At 31.8% G+C, this 20,275-nt stretch overlaps 2 protein-coding genes across 4 annotated transcripts in view; one reads left to right on the top strand and one right to left on the bottom strand.

Annotated features, from left to right (window-relative positions):
* The window catches only part of Imp (IGF-II mRNA-binding protein), a 119,078-nt gene that overhangs the window by 4,224 nt on the left and 94,579 nt on the right, over positions 1–20,275 (bottom strand). For all 3 annotated transcript variants that reach the window (XM_089175735.1, XM_089175736.1, XM_015319897.2), the window contains 5 exons: positions 2,242–2,424; positions 1,435–1,815; positions 1,092–1,344; positions 663–1,016; positions 36–287 (listed from right to left, as the gene is read on the bottom strand). In XM_089175735.1, the coding sequence (XP_089031861.1) occupies positions 36–287; positions 663–1,016; positions 1,092–1,344; positions 1,435–1,815; positions 2,242–2,424 (1,423 nt within the window). The remainder of the gene's footprint in view (positions 1–35; positions 288–662; positions 1,017–1,091; positions 1,345–1,434; positions 1,816–2,241; positions 2,425–20,275) is intronic.
* The window catches only part of LOC149031484 (esterase B1-like), a 73,912-nt gene continuing 58,690 nt past the window's right edge, over positions 5,054–20,275 (top strand). Inside the window, exon 1 of the mRNA XM_089175739.1 lies at positions 5,054–5,351. The gene's annotated coding sequence lies outside the window, so the exon portion shown is untranslated. The remainder of the gene's footprint in view (positions 5,352–20,275) is intronic.

The raw sequence follows: 20,275 nt of genomic DNA, 5'->3' as shown, positions 1-20,275 counted from the left end.
TTTTCTTTGAAATTCTTATGGTAATAAATCTCTACCTGAACTGAAAAGAATGGTCCAGTAATATGAACGGTCGTTTCTTCATCAGCAGAGGGTGGCGTAGCTTGTTGCTCTGACAATTTGATGACACTTCCAGTGGCACGCTGTAATTCTCTTACATTTTGTCCACCTTTACCGATGATTCTGCCTACTTGAGCGCTAGGTACTAAAATTTCAATTGTCAGTCTCACATCTTCTGTACCTGCGACAAAGCCTTCTTCGCGCATCTTCTCAAAGATCAAATACTGTGCCTGAAAAATATTCCAATATCATTAGTAAATAAGGATTTCCATCTTACGGAGAATCACGTAGATTTATTCAAATATAAAAAAGAAAAGAAAATGTTAAAGGGTTTAATACGGAACCGAAAAGCACAGAGTATATTATGTTAATCAGTACGGGGCCCTTTATAATTGTTTAATCTACCTACTTTATCTAGATCTAATGTTTAAAAAACAGCACAGACCCAAATGAGTAGGATAAAAAACCTAAGAAAATATCCGTCCGACGGTTGGTTTCGAACCGACGATCATGGTTTTACCAAACCAACGCCAGTTACGCGAAGCCAACCAATGCTACGGAAGAAAAGCGAAATTATATTGAAAAAGTTTAACATGACTACTTACTTTCCATTGCGATTCAGGTGATCCCACAATGGTCACTTTTCTTTCAGTTTGTTGATCTGCAGGTTTATCTTGCTCTAGGGGAGCAATTTTTACACTTGCTCCAGAAAATCTAATAATATTTCTAATGTGAGAACCTTTGGTACCTATAATAGCACCTACGCTGCTATTCGGAATATACAGGAACGTCGTCTCCTGGGATTCCCCAGAAGGTACCGCTGAAGACGGTAAATTGCTCGTGTATGGGTATGGTGTTGGTCCAGACCCGTACAGTGCTGTTCCGCGGGAACTGTACCCCATTCCAGCGGTGGACATCATCGCCATGGGATGTAGCCCCGGGAACATCATGGTTTGAGGCTGCAGACACCATAATTTATTATTGATATATTTTCTTGATGTTTTTAATGATTATCAATAAATAAAATAACTTACCGCCATAGCTTGCAAGTCGTTTTCATAGCTCTGCCGCAGTTTACTCGAAATCATAGCTTCTGCTTTGCTCATATTGTCTATAGTCCCCTTCACAGTAATAATTCTTTCTAAATTAAAACTGTTAATATCATTAATACTACTCACAGTAATTTTAGATTCTGTGTCTTGCATGATTCTTTTTATAGTATTACCGCCTTTGCCGATAATACGCCCAATTAGGTTATTATGGGCAAGAATCTTCAATGTTATATCTCTGTGAATATAACGAATAAAATCAAATGTTTATCTCTCATTTATAAGAATACAATGAAAATTTATCAAATATCATATCAATCAAGTTTACCCTTTGTTTGTGCTTGCAGCTTCTTGCTGCATCACTTCTAATATCTTTTTGCACGCATTGGTGCAATTTTCGGGATTTCCGTAAATAGTAATCGCTTTCTCCACACAGCCAACATTGTCTTTTCTATGAACGTCAACTCTTGCTCTTGATGACTGAGTAATATGACGTATTGTCGTCCCCTGTCGTCCAATAATGGCTCCGACCATGTCGGACTGTACCAAAATTCTAAGCGGGAAATCAGTTTGACGCCCGGCCCCTGGCGCTCCAGGAAACCCTGTTCCGGTGCGCGTACTCCTCGCTCTTCTTCGGCTTTCTGCCGAAGCCATTTCTACTTTTAAAGGGGTTCCTTCGTAATCGTAGCCATTTAATTGGGCTACAGCCCTATTTAAATTAAAAAAATAAATAAGTGATACGTTTTAAACTTGTTACTTTTTATTTTAGAACATTAACAATTCGTTTCAACGTTGAAGTAAATTTAACCCTTTGTGGACGATAACTTTTTCAACCAGTTTAGGTACCAGGACGAGGTGATTTTTGCCAATTATGTCGAATGTCTTTACACATGTTTATAAAATATGGCAAATAAAAGCTAAGGAAGCCTTTTCCAAGTACCAATAGTTCATTCCCTTTAGTTAGAGTTAACAAAATAAAGCATAAAACACAGATTATCGCCCCTCACTCGCCACTCGTCCTGCCGAACGAAACGTCGTGGCAACCGAGAGTCGCTTATCGTCCCCAAAGGTTATAACCATGTAAATAATTATTTTCACCATGAAATTATTGAAAAATACATATATGTATACTCACTGCTGTGCCTGTTCTGGGGTTTCATAGCTGACAAGGTAGGAAAGTGTATTTGGGTCCCGCGATGTCACTTTTTCGAGTACTTGAACCTGTCCGTAGTTCAATAAAAGTGATTCGAAATCCTCTAATCTTATATTAATTGAAACGTTACTAACGAGAATTTTATTTGTGGTGGCCCCGCTGCTGCTGCAAAATAGAAAAAAAAAGAACAAATTTAATTATCATTCTTTTAAAGTACAACAATGAAAGAAAATATTATTTTATATATTTATAAGCTTGCTTTTCAGGTACGTGTATATATATATATATATATATATATATATATATATATATATATATATAGATCATTGTCATATTTATTTGAATATTTGAAAATAAAAGAGTGCGCATGTGCTAACAAATTAGGCGCGAATATTTAAAATCAGCTGCCTTGATTAATATTCAATTATTATCATCCAAAATGTAATACATGGTGGTTTAATAAATATAAACACTCTAATGAAAAAGAAAAAGAAATTAAAACACTGACGAATGTTCCGTTTGAACTTCAAAAGTATACTCAAGCTCAAACCCACCCCCCAAAAAAAGGAAAAAGAGATCGTTTAAATTCACAAAAGGGGCAAACGATTGTAAAAAGAAGAAGAAGAAGAAGACTGAGGAGGAGTACTAAGAGTGGTGTCTCCTAGTAAAAACGAAACGGTTAATAGTAGAAGTAAATGGTTGAAGAGGAAGAGAAGTTATGAGAGGATGAGGTCGTAGAAAAAAATAAAATAAAATAATAATAATAAGAAGAAGACGACGACGAATTAAGAATAAGAATAACACACGAACACAGGAAGGAAAAAGAACTAGGAGGGAGAGTAAAAGGCACGTCATTATGGCGCCTATGAAAGAGTAAAACGAAACAGAAAAGATAGAAAGAGGGATAAGAATACAACACAACACTTATGATATCTTTATCTTTATCTTTCTCTCTCGCTGGCGATATCGTGCGTGGTAAAAAAAGAAAGAAAGAGATAGCACACATGTAGCATAACAGCAGTTATGGTTGTGTGATGATGATGACGATGATGGTATAGTCCTCTCTCTTTGTACGATATGAATGAACCAAACTGCAAAAATAAGGAGGAAAGAAAGAGAGAGGGCTGAGGAAGAGGACTGAGGGTTAAGGCAAGGGAAAGAGAGGAGACAGGGAGGACGCCAAGCGGAAAGAACAAAAAGGGAGGGTGAAACGGCCCCGAGACTCTCACTTTCGTAGCTATCGATTTTTCAACGCGCCGACCCACTCAGCACGCCGCGAGGGCTTTTGGCTAACCTTGAAGGAAACGCGCCGACGTTGCCTTTGGATCAATCCCTTGGCCCTCACACTCACTCGCACACTCACTCACTCACTCACTCACTCACTCACTCACTCACTCACTCACTCACTCACTCACTCTTCCTTTCTTTCTTTCTTTCTTTCTTTCTCTTTCTATGATTCTCACCCCTTTTTCTACCTACTCTATCTACCACTTTCACTTTCACTTATCAAACGTTTTTCTTTCTCTCTTTGCTAACTAAAATTATTTTTATTTTGAACGATCTAATTCGATAGATAATTTGCTGATCATTTTTTTTAATTGAATTATTTGTCAATTAATACAGTTGGGTATGCAAAAGTGCATCGATTAGTTTCCACTTGAAAATACGCAACTCAGGATGTTTAAAGAGTAGCCTAGAGAATATTATATAAAATGTGATCTGTGTGACTATGCAAAAGAGAAAAAAAGATTGAAGTTGGGTTGAGCAACCACCACTTCTGAGATTTATTAGAAGTACACACCCCCCGAAGTGCAACGAGCCCCCCATCGAGTGCAACGACAAAAATTCGCAGAGTTCGCTAAACGCTGTGACTAGAGAGGAGTCAAACTCTTACAAGGTAGACAAATATAATAGACAAAAAAAGAACAGACGATGATACACTTAACGATGTTACAGAAGGGTTTTAGTGGTGCCAAAAACTTACATCAAGATAGATAATACTAAAATCATTAGAAAGATAGGTAGGGGTGATTGATGCATCAGAAGTACTACAACATTAACAACAACTATAAAAGTGTCGAGTAAAAAATAATGCATAAAAATTCGTTTCTACCTCACCGTAGAAAAAGAACGGCAATGGTGATAGTAGTGGTAGTGATGGTATTGGTATTGGTGGTGGTAGGCCCTGCCAACCACCACCACCATCACCACCACCAAGGGTTTGTTCGTCGAAGCGAACTTTGCCGCGCGGACACGTGCTACGAGTCGTCTGTAGATTAGAAAGAGAGGACAAGAGAGGAGAGGAGAAGAAAGAAGAAAGGAGAGGAGAGAGAGGAAGCCTTTGTTTCGCGTGCTTTTGGGAATTTTCGGTGGCATTGCTTGCTTGCTTGCTTGCTTGCTTGCTTGGTGGGAGAACCTAGACTGACTATGAGAGTGAGAGTGAAAGGTATGGAAGAAAAGGAGAAGGAGACAGAAGGGAAGCTGAAACGAAAGTGTAGGGGTTGCCCTGATATCGTCTCCTCCTCTTTCTCCTCTCAACCCTCTTTTTCCCTCTTGCTAGGATACACGCGCGCCAACTCGAAGGAAGAGGAGGAGAACTTCCACCTCCACTACGATGAATGTCGTAACCCGCAAACTCGTCCCAACCCTTTCCTTCTACACCACCACCACTACTACTATTACAACATCCTTCCTTTACCACCACCACCACAACCACCTCCTCTTCCTCCCTCTCCTCTGTCTACTGCTACAGTTGTTCCTTCTCTAATACTCAACCTCCTCTCTAAATCTTACACGAGATTTAACCAGCCGGTTCTCGCTTGCACGCACGTGTAAACAACTTCGCCATCATTTCGTTCGTTCACCTTTAAAACGAAACCCGCTATTTTTACCTAAAGCCGAACGAAACAGATCTCTCTTTCTCTCTCTCTCTCTCTCTTCTATAAGTTAGAGAAATTCATGATTGCAAGTGTATGCGTGTGTGCGCGTGTGTGTGTGTGCTGTTAAACGTCTAAGTTTCAACGTTGCTTGAGAATGTGTGTACCCACCACCCCCCCATGTTTCTTCAAAGTAGTAGGATGTATATGTTCCATGTAAGTTGCATATAACTTGCCTGTTTGTTAAACTATATGTTGAATATTCAATGTGTGTGTGTGTGTGTGCGTGCGTGTGTGTGTAAAAGATAGAGGAAAAGGGAGAGAAAGAACTTTTCCAAGCTATGAATACAGGGGTGGAATAGAACCATGAGGAACCTGACCACAGCAGCTCACCACCGTGGAAGAGCTTTTGATGTAGCCTAAGACGTATCACCAACTATACTTTTTTTCCTCCCCCTCTTTTTGGACACTACTATTACTTTTATGGTGTATTCTCTTCTCTGTTCAATTTAACTGGTGTTCCTTTTTTTTCGGGGAGACTTCTAACGAAGCATCATCACCATAGTGAACGTATGTTGCATGCATGCATGCAACAGCAGCAGAAATGTTTTTCAAAGGTTTGGGGGTTTGGTGGTTGAATGAGCAACGTAAACGAAAATATTTGAAGAGGGTTTATACTATTACTACTATTGCTGCACACCATGCTTAATTGCGATGGGAATTGGGATTCGTTATGTGTTTGTGTGTATAAGCAGAAGAATATAAACGGTGAAAAGGAATGAAAGAATGGAAGGATGAAAGGATAGATGGAAGATGATCGAAAGTGGAACACCACCATTACCACCACCATCAGAGGAACCTGGGGTTATCAGATAATTAGCAGTGTGCCCAATCCCTTCCTGTTTCTTTATTTGGGGATGGGGTGGGTTTGATGATTAGGTAATAATTTTTCTGTTTCTTTGCTACTTTTAGTTTTGTACTATTATTTTTCTTATTCTTTTTTTTTCAAATGGGGTTTCTTTTTTTTATGCTTTTGATTGGCGCCAAGTTAACTTGACAAGAGAAGACGACATTAACGATATATTCTAAACGTCGGGTGTCTCGAAATAACACTATGACCCAGTTGTTAAAGAATTTTAGTCATCAGAAGTGAGAGAGAGAGAGAGAGAGAGAGAGAGAGAAACATTTTATTCAGTTCAACGATGAAATATTTTAATAGTTCAAATAAATACGAATTATCGAATTGAAATAAATGCTAATTGAACGAATACCAAGTATTGATAAGAAGAACAATAAACTCGTTTGAAATGATTACAAATGTTTGCAATGAAATTTTGAGATCAAATCTTAATGTAGATCGTGAATTCTTACACGGCCCTGACCGAAAAACAAAAGTATCAACATATATTTTATCTCTTATTATCTTTTTTCTTTTTTATTTTCTTTCTTTTTTCATTGGCGTTTGAATTGCGCCGTGACGTGACCGGTAGAGTTTGCCGGCGCCAAAATCGATTTTCAAAAGGGAAAGTGACTTCGTGCGTTGTAAAACACACTCAAACATCATCATATTACCATCATATAAAAAATTATAATAAAGAATAAAAAGAAAAATGAACACGTAGTAATTTATTAAAAACGTATCAAAATTTGTATGAAATATAAAGAGAAGGAAGAAATTCATTTAAACCACGCATGAGGGGAGAAAAAGTGAAAACAGTGTGTGTGTAACACTTAAATGAATTCACGAACGAAAGAATTACTAACACATATACGTTCACGTGTATCCACCACCACGTGTATACGTGGGTTTTATTATTCGTTCTACTTCGTTGAGATTCGGAATCCGTGAATGGCGCCAAAACAATTCTCAAACAAATGAAACAAATTTTACTTACTACAATACTTTTGTAAAAAAAGATCTTATAATAATTATTATTTAATTAATTAATGTAAATTTAACATCAAACAAGCCATTATTGTGTCAAGAAAAAATGAAATTCCTTTCCGAACAATCCAATAATTGCATTGAAACGCAAACCCTTCAATATCTCCATTCGAACATAAATGGAGTTAGGCCACTTTCTAAATAAACGACTGAAATAATAAAAAAAAAAGCTGCGTTATTAGAAAAGTGAATTCCCCCGTTTACAGTTTATATAAGTTGATTATTATTATAATAACCTATTTTTGTAATACTTTAAATCAGAAAATATATACGTATATTATAATAGGTAGATAAATTATAGTGTTGGTTAGATATGTTCGAGAGCAATGTACTGACACGCGTGCGCATTCGAAAATGAAAAAATTTATGTCACTTTATCGCAACCCTGACGCTGAGATAACGTGAAATATCATTAATATTGACATACATACGTATAAACGCTGCACTGTGTTAAAAAAAAAAAAAGGTACATACATACACACACTATTGAAACATTCAATATATATTATAATACTACTACGAATATTATTTACTTATGAATAATAATTGTTCTTATTCTTAAAACATTACTTTTCTATAATTTAATTTCAGTCATTGATAAACACGTATGTATATTATAATATATTATCAGATTATAGTTTAAACGATTAAAATGTTAATTACAATTTTATTTAGAAAGAAAAAAAAAGAAGTTCTATTAAAAAATTTCATAAATGTTCGCGACCAATTGTGTTTTATAAATACAAAAACTACAGAATACATTTTGGCACAATCTTTTCTCTGATTGACACAATTTCTTTAGTCATTAACATATTCTTAAAATGAAATAAAAAAAAAAAAATAAAAAAACGTTCAAATAACCGGATAAAGGAAAATGCGGTCTTGATACGGTCTCTCGATGTGATTAGGTCAAGATAATGCACACGTTGCTTCTACATACGTACATACATACACATATACATGTATACATATATACATAAGAAAGAAAGAAACAAGCTGCTTCTCATTAGGCGTTAACGATGAATGAAACGAACCCGCAGGCCGATCAGTGGGGTCCTTGAAAGAATGCAAGTGGTTGTGGTTGTTTTACATTTTACATAGTCATAAGTCAGTTATAAAAAATAATAATAATAATAATAATAATAATAATAATAATAATAATAATAATAATAATAATAATAATAATGCATTTTCTAATACATTTCGACACCTAGTACGTTTAAAAAATTATTTATAATTATTGAGCAAAATTATAAAGGATAATGACATGGTATAAATATAAAACTTGCAAATAATATTTTCTTTTTTTTTTTGCATCGATTGAACGAATTTAAAAGATTAGATAGAAGAAAAATTAAAATTAAAATAAAAATACAAATAGAAACGTTGATGATAAATTTGAAATAACACACACCAACCACACACACACACACATACACACACATACACAAAATGAAATTATTAATCATATCAATCATGCAATATATAGTTATAATCTATAAATATTGTTATAGAAGAGGAAGTATTGGTAATAAAACAGAGAGAAATGGCCGATGGGTGTTGAGATATTTTTAAGTAACCTTTACGAGGTCATTGCACCTGCTTAACCTGCGTAAACCTGTTTGCTTAAGCGACTTCACGCACGAGCGAGCGAGTTCTTCATAAATCGCATTGAGTATAAACCGTTCTTATTTCACACATACACCCATACATAGAAACACATATACAAATATTCGCAAATTACACAAGGAACAACCATTCTTATTTCGTACTAGTAGAAAGTAATACTTGTTCTGTTAAAGATAAAGTCATTTGAATTAGGTAAAGTTCACTAAAGAAATATACTAAGATTCATTTATGATATTAGTATGATATTACTATTATATATATATATATATATATATATATATATATATATATATATATAATAATACATAATATATAATAATATATATAATAATGTTTACCATTGTAATACCATATATATATCAATACTGGTAAATATGGTATTATATATGTTAACACTATTATAATACCATATTACAATTGTGTGTGTGTGTGGTATATATGTATAATATATTAATATGTATATTATATACATTATAATTAATATAAAATTAATATATAATTAATATTAAAATTAATTATATATATACATATATACCATTACTGTGTGTGGTATATTTGGTATTATATATGGTAGTATATGGTATTATAATGGTATAATATGTATATATATTATATACATTATAATTAATATAAAATTGATATATAATTAATATTATAATTAATAATATGTATATTATATATATACTATATAATACCAATACCAATATCAATACCAATACCAATACCAACATCAGTACCAATACCAATACCAATACCAAATAAAAAGATACCAATTTGTAATAAACGATACAAATACTAATTAGGATATTCCCCCTCTCCACCCTTCCCAATTTAAGTTTGTTCGTACACTATACTACACGCTTAGGAAAGATTATTTCTTCAAGATGGAGTTTATACATCTCTAAAGGCAGTGCACGTGGCGCTTTTAGAAGCGCGGGAAGACGCGCGCGACAGCGATTTCCGGTCGTTTCTTGGAAGAAGAACAAGAAAAAGAATAAAAAAGAATAAAAAAAGAAGAAAAAAGAAGGAAGAACGGGAAAAGGGTGGTGGTAGTGGTGACGATGAATCAACACACCAAAAGAAAACTACCAGGAGGAATAATCGACAATTTTCGTGAACAAACTGTTTAAGTATACTTTGACTGTAGTATATCATACGAATGACGTCATCATTTCTTATCTTATCATCTATCTTTCTATTGGTTAAACGTACTGTAGGCCAAAAATAACCGAGTACCTCACCCCTCAAAAAGAAACCCTTTGTGAATTGTGGTATATACGTTTAAAAAAAAAATGTTTATTGTTTGATCAAATTGTTCGATATTAAATTACATGTATAAATACCCTTCCCCACACACATACACACACACACACACGCTTATATTTTTATCACGTTTATAAATTTTTTATTTTATTTGATTATCAAAGAGTAACCCTAGAAAACGTTTTATTGCTGTTAAATCTCTTAAAAAAAAGAACAAAAAGTATGGAGCATATATACGACCAGGTAGAGGGGGAAGGGGAGGGGGAAGTGGGGGATTTCCGTCACCGAACTCGAGCTGTGCTTGGCTTCCGCGTATTTGCTGATAATTCTTCTTTCTCTTTCTCTTTTTCTTCTCTTCTTTCCTACCTACGAGTTTTCTCGCCCACGTTCTCACGTTCCTTGATGTCAACGGCCATAAAGATACGTCAGAGATTACAACACACGGATGCAACGTTGCCTGCATAATAATCCATTTTCAATGGAATCATATAAATTCGATCGAATGTTACAGAAAAAGAAAAAACAGAAGAAAAAAACAAACAAAGCAAAAAGAAGAAACTGAAATTTTTTTTCATTTTTTTTTTTTTTCGTTCAGACAATTTCTACCAGAAATTTGGATTTTTTTTTTAAGAAAAGAAGAGGAAGAAAAAATGATTTGTAATATAAGATTACTTTTTAATAATAATTAATTGTACGTTTTGCAAGATAAGATTTATTTCATCAGAAAAAAAAATGTTTAACAACAATTTTGATTCCGATGATGATTGGGGGGGGGGGCCTGTAATAATTGCGAATCTACACGAAAGGAAATTTCACAATATTGCAACACAACACAACAATTCTAACATACTTCTGTTCTATACTATACTATTTCTATGAATTTCTAAGTCCTTGTTGTTTGCTTTTAATATCGTTACTAAGCAACACGTAATAATTCCACGTTTTAGATTAGTATTCGAAGAATATAATAGGGTCATTGAATATTAGGTTAGGAAATAAGTAGTAATGGCCGAATTTTTTTCATACAAGATGGTCGCAAGATTTGGACTTGCAAGATGGCGTTGCTCAAAATGCATACAAATCACAATTATTCTCTAACAATTGAATAAAATTAAACTGTCAATTATTTTTATTTTTTTAACAAAATATAACTATATCAACGTTAAATGATTAATTTGACATAAATAATCATTAAAACTTTTGATACATTTAATTATACAATTGTATAAATTATTTCTACGTTAACCTAATATTATCAACGTGTGTTTCTTTATGATTCATTTAATATTTTTATTTATTCTTTAACGAAATCATTTGTTTTCTAACAAACAAAATGATGAAAGATTTGAAACGGCGCGCGCCGTTTATCGTATTGCAATACGCCACCGATTAAACCATCTTTTTATTTCTTTTTCTTTTTCTCTTTCTCTTTCTCTCTCTCTCTGTCTCTCTGTCTACAAAGATTATGCTGAATCACTCGACAATAACCGTGCTTAGCTCTCCCACGGAAGTTGTTAGTTGTTCTTCACTTAAATGAAAAAGAGAAATGAAAGATATTGTATAAAGACTTGAGAAATATTATTAAATCTGAAGAGAGAGAGAGAGAGAGAGAGAGAGAGAGAGAGAGAGAGAGAGAGAGAAAAGCATTTTATTTATATTTTAATTCCTATATTATCCGTAATCAAACATATATAGTCACATTAATGATAAAATATAAAAGAATAACACATGTATAATATTATTTAGATAAAAACAACAACAACAAAAAAAAAAAGATTATGTTTGTGTTATTGAAAAATTCTTATGAACTCGGTGGTCCCCCCTTTTGTCCCCCCCAATAATGTATAGATTTGGTTTTAGTTACGACCCTGGATTTGCGCGTTGTTGAACAACACGCGCCTATTCCGCCTTTAGGCCTAGAGAGAAACCCATCGCGAGAAGCAACAAGTGTCTCTTAAAGCCAATTGTTAATGGCGAAGGCGGCACACACATTGAACCTATCATCCATCCACATATGCACTCATCATACATTTATATATATATATATATATATATGTGTGTGTGTGTATACATACGTGTAACGCAATAGGATAAGAAGAAGTAGAAGTAGAAGTAGAATAAGAAGAAGAAGAAGCATGCATACGAAAAGAAACTCATGTATGTCAATATGAACTATATATATATGTTTATATATATGTGTGTGTATGTGTAAAGATTTCTAAACGTTCCTAATATTTTAGACAATCCTACCAACCGACAATAAACGAGAGACGACAACGACGTAGAAGATGATACCAGACAACATGGACTATTCCAAAAATAATTTTTAGGCTATCCGTGAAGCAGAGAGTAAAAGAGAGAGAGAGAGAGAGAGAGAGAGAGAGAGAGAGAGAGAGAGAGAGAAAGAATGAGTAGACGACGAAAGAGAAGAAGATAACTAAAATACTTCGAAGAAAACCCAAGGGCCCCACCTAAAGATCTGGATGAGATATTTTTATACAATCCACCACATTACACATATACACGTACAAATAACAGACACTCGTAGAATATCATGCATGCAAACCTACTACACCTAGTAATTATTTAAATGTCATTTTTTTGTATACCATTTTCCTAAATGATATTTATGATCTATAAAATTAATAATTAACAAAATAATATAATATAATAAATTATTTTAGTAAACATGTAATATATATATATGATATACATCTATATGTAGACACTATACATACTATAGTACTATATAGTATTATGCTATACTACACTATAGTATATTGCAAATACACTATAGTACTATAGTACAGTACTATTTTATAATACACTATTAGTATACACTATATACACTAAACAGTAGCTTAGTGTACTATATATACTACTATACTATATGACTAACAGTAGTAGTAGTTATATATATATGCTACTATACTATTGAGTTACTATACTAATAATATATATATAGTATTAGTATAGTATAGTATACTCACTAGTATACTAGTATAGTATATATACTAGTATACTTATTAGTATAGTATAGTATACCAATACTAATATAATAATACTAATATATATATATATGCTTGTTAAAAAAATAGTATGTGTCTTATTGTCAGTCAACTAGTTACAAAAATAATGAATAATAATAATCGTGGAACAGTTGTGTGTTCTACACTCTCTCTCTCTCTCTCTCTCTTTTTCTCTCATTCTCTCTTTCTCTCATTCTCTCTTTCTCTCACTCTCTCACTCTCATTCCATTTCATCCGGTTATTCGTGTTGAAACGAAACTTTGAAAATACTGACCTAAATAGTGTGTCTACGGAATACGCCGATATCTCTTCTCTCGGAGAGAGAGTGAGAGAGTGAGAAAGAGAACATTGGGCACGCTACAAAGAGAAAGAGAAAGAGAAAAAAAGAGAGAGAGAGAGGGAGAGAGAGAGAGAGAGAGAGGGGGAGAGAGAGAGAGAGAGAGAGAGATTAGCACGGAAATCGTCGTCGAAACGTCACCAGCCGACGCCGGTACGTCGCAAAGAGGAGAAAGAAAGAAAGAAAGAAAGAAAGAGAAAGAGTATATATACATACATATGTGTGTATGTGTGTGTGTTTGTGTCGACAAGTATGACGTCGTCGTTATTGCCCAGCTTGTTCGATCGAACACGACACACGACTACTACTACTACTATTACTACTACTACTATTACTATTACTATTACTATTACTATTACTATGACACGATGATGATGTGGAAAGGGTGGAAAAAAAATTGTCACATCAAAAAAACAAAAAAACCTTTTAACTGTTCCTTCGCAACCCTTCATCCTCACTCGTACCTTTTCCCTCCTCTTTCTCCACCCCCAGACCAACGACATCCTTCAATCCTTCAACCAATCCTTTTTTTTGTCCTTCCTTCTTCTTATTATTATTTTTATCTTTTATCTTTCTTTTTATCTAGCGTAAACCACAATAAAATTTTAGATTTTTCATCTTAAACGTTTTCAAACTGAACTCAAACTGAACTCAAACTGATCTGAACTGTACTGTAATGTACTGTACACTGTAACTGTACTCATTGTGTGAGTTGTTAATAATAATAATAATAATAATAATAATAATGAAAATAGAGAAACAAGATTATACTTCATCGTGATACGATAAGAAATCTAGGTACGAGTTAGATTTTTTTCTTTTTATCATTGAGATATGATAAATGTTATATTATCCATTTAGAAATCTAGTCATCTTAGATTTATGTAGTTTATGTTGTGCAACGTTACAAGAAGAATATGCGCCATTTTGCTATCTTATTCTTTCTTTAATTTATTTATTTTATTTTTTTTTTTTTTAATTTTATTTTTCTGTCTCACTTAGACCAAAGCACGAGACGCCGCCTATTCGTTCGTCCCCCCTTCTATCAGAAGAAGAAAAAGTAACGAAAGCGGATGTAAACAAGTCGCTTACGCACATTCGACCATACACCATTTTTATATACGCATAAGTTCTATGTTTATATGTGTATGAGACTGTGTGTGTGTGTGTATGTGAATGTGTATATGAGAGAAACCGTATACTTGTGCTTGAAAGAGAAATGGGTGAAGATGAAAAGAGAAAGAGTTAGAGATATACTAAAAGATATTCAAATATAACCATGTAAGGAAAGTAAAGAGAGAAAGAGAAAGAGAGAGAGAGAGAGAATGAAAAAAAAGGAATTTATCTCGTGGATTTAATCTTGGAAGAAATAAATAAATAAAGAAAGAAAGAGAAAGAGTAATGCGATTGAGTTAACTTAGCAGAAGTGAAACACGATTTCTTGTACCGTTTCAAGATTACGCACGATATTCAGAAGATCCGTTGTTCCTCGTTGGAATTTAACAAAAAAAAAAAAAGTATTAGAAAAAAATCTATATTACATATAAAATATATGAAAATATCTATAAATATAAATATTATTAAAATATATATATATATAAAAATAAAATAAAATAAAAAATAGTAATAGCCGACAACAAGAAAGGGGGATTGTTTCTGTTTGAAAGTTAGAAAAAAGTATTATAGAAAAAAATATATATATAAAAATAAAATAAAATAAAAAACAATAATGGCCGCGACAAGAAAGGGGAATTGTTCCTAGTTGAAAGTTAAAAAAATATATATATATAAAAATATATAAAAATATATAAAATATATATAAAAAAAAATTATAAGAATATATATATCATTATTAAAATATTTAAAATATATAAAATATATTTAAAAAAAATAAATAAAAATAAAAATGGCCGACAAGAAAGGAGGACAAAGAAAATGTAGTCTTCTTCTTCTTCTACTTCATTTTCTTTTTCTGTATCTAACTATCTACTACTATTACTACTACTACTACTACTACTACAACCATAACCATTAACTATTAAAACCAACCCATTCTATCAATTTCTTTCTATACTCTTTTTATTTTGGTGTTTTCTCTCGTCGTTTTATTCCGCGTTTCTCCGTACAATTTCGTCGTCGTCGTCGTCATAGTCGTCGTCGGGGATATTTTTGTAGCATGTATCTTTTTCTCCTTTCTTAACGTATGTGTATGTATGTATGTATATGTATGTCTGTGTTTTACGTGTTGGCGTATATCATCCAATGAAAGCAAACGGCAACATACTTGTCCGGTGACGGTGTGATCAGGAGGCGCATGTTACACACACGTCTGAGAAAATGAAGATGATGATGAAGATGAAGAAGATGAAGAAGAAGAAGAAGAAGATGAAGAAGAAGAAGAAGATGAAGAAGAAGAAGAAGAAGAAGAATGAAAAGAGAAGATAAGATAGAAGAGAAAGATAGAAGAGAAAGAGAGGGGTTGGTTATATTACGAGATACCGATGAAAATCTTTTTATCGAATTCTTACCAATCAGTTTTTCATTCGTTCTACAATACCATCAAGATTTACCGATCGTAACAAGTAACAAACTGTATATATGTGTGTCTGTGTGTAAATGTATAACAATGTGTATATATGTGCCCATAATTATGAAAGTGATCTAAGGTAATTCATAATTAAAAATAAAAAACAAATAAATTTTTCAATTATTTCAATGCACATTATTTGAAACTAAATAAATTCAATATAATTTTGCACGATATTATCAAAAATGAATCGATAGATAGGTGTTTTATATAAAATTCATTATGAAAGTAGTCTATAAGGTAATTCCAAATTAAAAAACTGAGTCTATCAGTTATTTCATAGCACATTATTTTAAACACAAAAAATACATTTAATATGATTTTGCACGATATTGTTAAAAATAAATCATGAAATAAATGTTTGTTATTTTAATATTATATAAAAATTCATTATGAAAGTGTTTTCTAAAATAATTCAAAATTAATAAAATATTAGTCTATCAGTTATCACACACATCACACATTATTTTAAATGAAGTTAATTTAAATTATGTAATTTTGTAACGATATTGTCAAAAAATTAATCATTAGATAAATGTTTGTTATTTCAATATTATATAGAATTTATTCAATGTTCGAATATAATTTTTGAAATATCTAGAAACAAGATAACTTAGACACAACTTTCATAATTATAGGTACATATATATCTACTACTAGTAGTTAAAAAAAGAAGAAGAAAAAGGGGGAAAAATGATTTCTTCGTGCACCTTTCACAAAGTTAACAAACCAACCATTCTCTTTTATAACATGGTTTTATTTACCATGAATTACTCGACAGATACAAAAATACAAAATTAGAAAAATGGTCGAATATAAAGCCTAAATAATTAAACAATTAATAAATGTGTATTAATAGATAATTAAACAATTAACTCTTTGAGTGCTATGGACGCATATGTGCGTTTGGTAAAAATTACTAAACTTATCGTTAGAAGCATATACGTGTTTGTTATAATATTAATGTAAAATAATTTCATATTTATATTAATTAATTATATTATATTCATAAAGATAAACTTTAATTAATTAATATAATTTATTATTAGAATAAATAATAAATTATTAAATTTATTATTAAATTTATATTAAATATATATTATTAAATAATATAAATTATCTAATTTATTATTCGAATAAATAAATATTATTAAATATTATTATTCTGTTCCTACAAAAACATTGTAAAGTTAAAGTATTCAACACTCAAAGGTTTCAAATGTGTATTTACTAAATAATTTTTCTAAAAAAAAATGAATAAATAATTAAAATGCTTTATTAGATAATTTTTCTAAAAAAATCATTAAACAATTAAAGTGCATTATTAAATAATTATCCTAAAAAATACAATAAAAGAAAATTCGAATAAAATGTACGATTTCAAATAAAAGAAAACACATGAGAGGAAAATATGTAAAAAAAATTCTCAATTTTGAATTGCAGTTTGAAATTGTATAACCATAGGGTATTTTATTCTTCTTCTTCTTCTTCTTCTTTTCAGATTACTGTTATCATAAACGTATTCTCGTTATCGTAAGCATATGAGAATACTAACATAAGCTAAAAAAGCACAATTGGGGATAAGAGACGCCAAGGTGTCGGTCGTCGTCCACTTTGAGAAAGGCGTCTTCCCGACGCCAAAGTTGCAAATGAAAAAAAAACGAGAACAGAAGTGAACAGAAGAGAAGAGAAAAGAGAAGAAAATAGAAGAAAATAGAAGAGAGAAGAAGAGAAAACGTCGTCGTCCCAAATTGACTTCCTCTTCTCTACTTCAACTTGTTCTTTCTTCGTTTCTTCATACTTCAAACTGCGCACGCTTAAATTTCATCTATTTGCGTCTACAAATAATACAGTTATATATATATAAATATATATGTACACACACACTCACACACACTCTCTCTATCTCTTTCCCTCTCTCTCTCTCTCTCTCTCTCTCTCTCTCTCTCTCCCTCTCTTTTTCTTTCTCTCTCTTTTCTTCATACATTTATCTTATTACTACGATATACGAATACTTTATATACCAAATTGATATTATTAATTATTTAATAATTATATTATTAATATTATATCATTTTAATATATAATATATTATAAAATATAATATAATATAAATATATTTAATAATAATTTTCTAATAATAATATAAATTATAATTTATATATATATTATATTATTAGCAAATATTATGAGATTTTAATAATAATATAGTATAAATTATAATATAATATGAAATATATAATATATAATATTATATATATATAATAATTATAAAAATAATTTATACAAGTAAGAAAAATGCATAGAAGATTTTGATTTCTTTCTTTTTTAATTATCTGTTCATATAAATTTTAAAAACAAAACACCTATTTTATAAATACACCTGGAGACAAAATTAAAATTAATCGTGTGCTTATCTGTCTTTCAAAAAAAAAAAAAAAAAGAAAAATGATCAACCATTTTTTAAAAAAACTCAAACATATCAATGGATGAATATCTACCATAATGAATAATCCCATTAATTAACCTCACTCAATCAATTCTCGAATGAATAAAAAAGAAATAAAATAAAATGAATGAATAAATGAATGAATGAATGAATGAAATAACGGAAAAGAAGGAGGAAAACCTACTGTAAGAAAAAAAGAAAAAAAAAAAAGAAAATGACGTAAAAAAGGTAAATCATAATTTCTCGTTTCAACAAATTATTGTTTACCATCCAACCGTGATAATGGAAAAATGAACGATAACTGAAATGTGTGGTGAGACAGAGAAACCAAAAAAAAAAAAAATAGAAACAGAAATAAAGAATGAGAAATAGAGATAGAGAAGGTATAACTAGAAACTAGAAATAGAAACCATCGCATGAACACGCAAAGAAAAAGAAGAATCCTCAAAGATTTCCGCATTCTATCTATCTATCTCTTTCTTACTCCCTCTCACTCACTCACGCACACATACACATACACACAAACACACGACGAAAATTTTTCAATATTTATCATACATGCTGTTCTGTCGTGCGATACGTAAGAATAAATAATACAACGGCCAAAAAAGAAAAACTAAAGCGCCAAGGTGAGGGGAGGGAAGGGGAGGAGATAATATAAAAAAAAGTACACGCGATTAATACCTAGGCGCCACTATAATGGTTGTGTTTATCTATTACTTAGGTTAATCATTTTCTTCATCTTTAATCACATTCCCCCTCCCAACACCTAACCGTTCTTTTACAAATTGTCATTAGTTATAAAATCGAAATGAAATAAAATTAAATTAGCAATAAACAAATAGAAAAAAAAAAAAAAACACCAGAAATAAAATTAAACAAATACAAATGATGTCATAGTTTTGTTCATATTTTACTGACTCACCTCTACAATCGTCAATAGCGTTATCGCGAGCTTTCCTCGATAAGCAAATAACAGGAGAGGAAGGGGGTGACAGAGGAGGGGGGGGGGTAGTGGTAGTAGTGGAGAAGAAGATTGGTTATAAGCTAGTTGTTTAACTTTACTAGCTTTCCTAGGCTAGGCTAGGATAGACTAGGCTAGGATAGTATAGGCTAGGCTAGAACTCGAACCACGTGTTGTTACAATCCAAATCGAAGTAATGACGATGACGACAACGACGATGACGACTATGATGATAAGAAGTAGGAGGTGGAAGATGAAAGACGTATGGTTACTACAACACACCGATTGCAATCCTTGCTTGAGATTATGCGATTTGAAGAATTTTCCCGGCGGCGTTTAGAATTCTTTCGAAATCTTTTGCTTCTGACGTTGCTGCTGTGCTGTCAGTGTGTTGGTGGTAGTGCTGCTGTTAGGTGATTTGAAACCGTATGGTATCTTTTTTTTTCTTTTTCATATACGTGTAAAACCCCACCACTTTGACAATTATAATAATAATAATAATGATAATGATAATAATAATCACACATACACATACACACACCACTACAACGATGACGACGACGTCTGGTTGTTGTGTTGTTGTTTAAAAAAAAAGATGAAAAATCTTTGATTTCTCTGTTGTTGTTGTTTTTTTTTTATTACATTGGTAATAATCTTCTAATCAGATTATTCTTTTCTCTTGTTCTTTTTATTTTTTATTTTTTTCAATATCTCTCTGTGGTTGATTGTCTCTTCTCTCTGTCCCGTTATAAAATTTATTTACTTTCTTTTTATCGTTGCGCGCACACACATAGAATGACACACCACACAACACACAATAATAATAATAATAATACTAATAATAATAATAATAATAGTTTCTAATTGTCAAAATTAAAATAGAAAATAAAAATTCTATTATAATCGAAAATATTAGAACAAATTCTAGTCAAGGGGA

This window comes from Polistes dominula, unplaced genomic scaffold (assembly GCF_049000335.1).
Source record: "Polistes dominula isolate Pdom_NZ unplaced genomic scaffold, Pdom_raw_medaka contig_19, whole genome shotgun sequence".
NCBI classification, from domain to species: Eukaryota; Metazoa; Arthropoda; class Insecta; order Hymenoptera; family Vespidae; genus Polistes; species Polistes dominula.
Note: the sequence above shows the minus strand (reverse complement) of the source record. Positions and strands in the feature narration are given on the sequence as shown.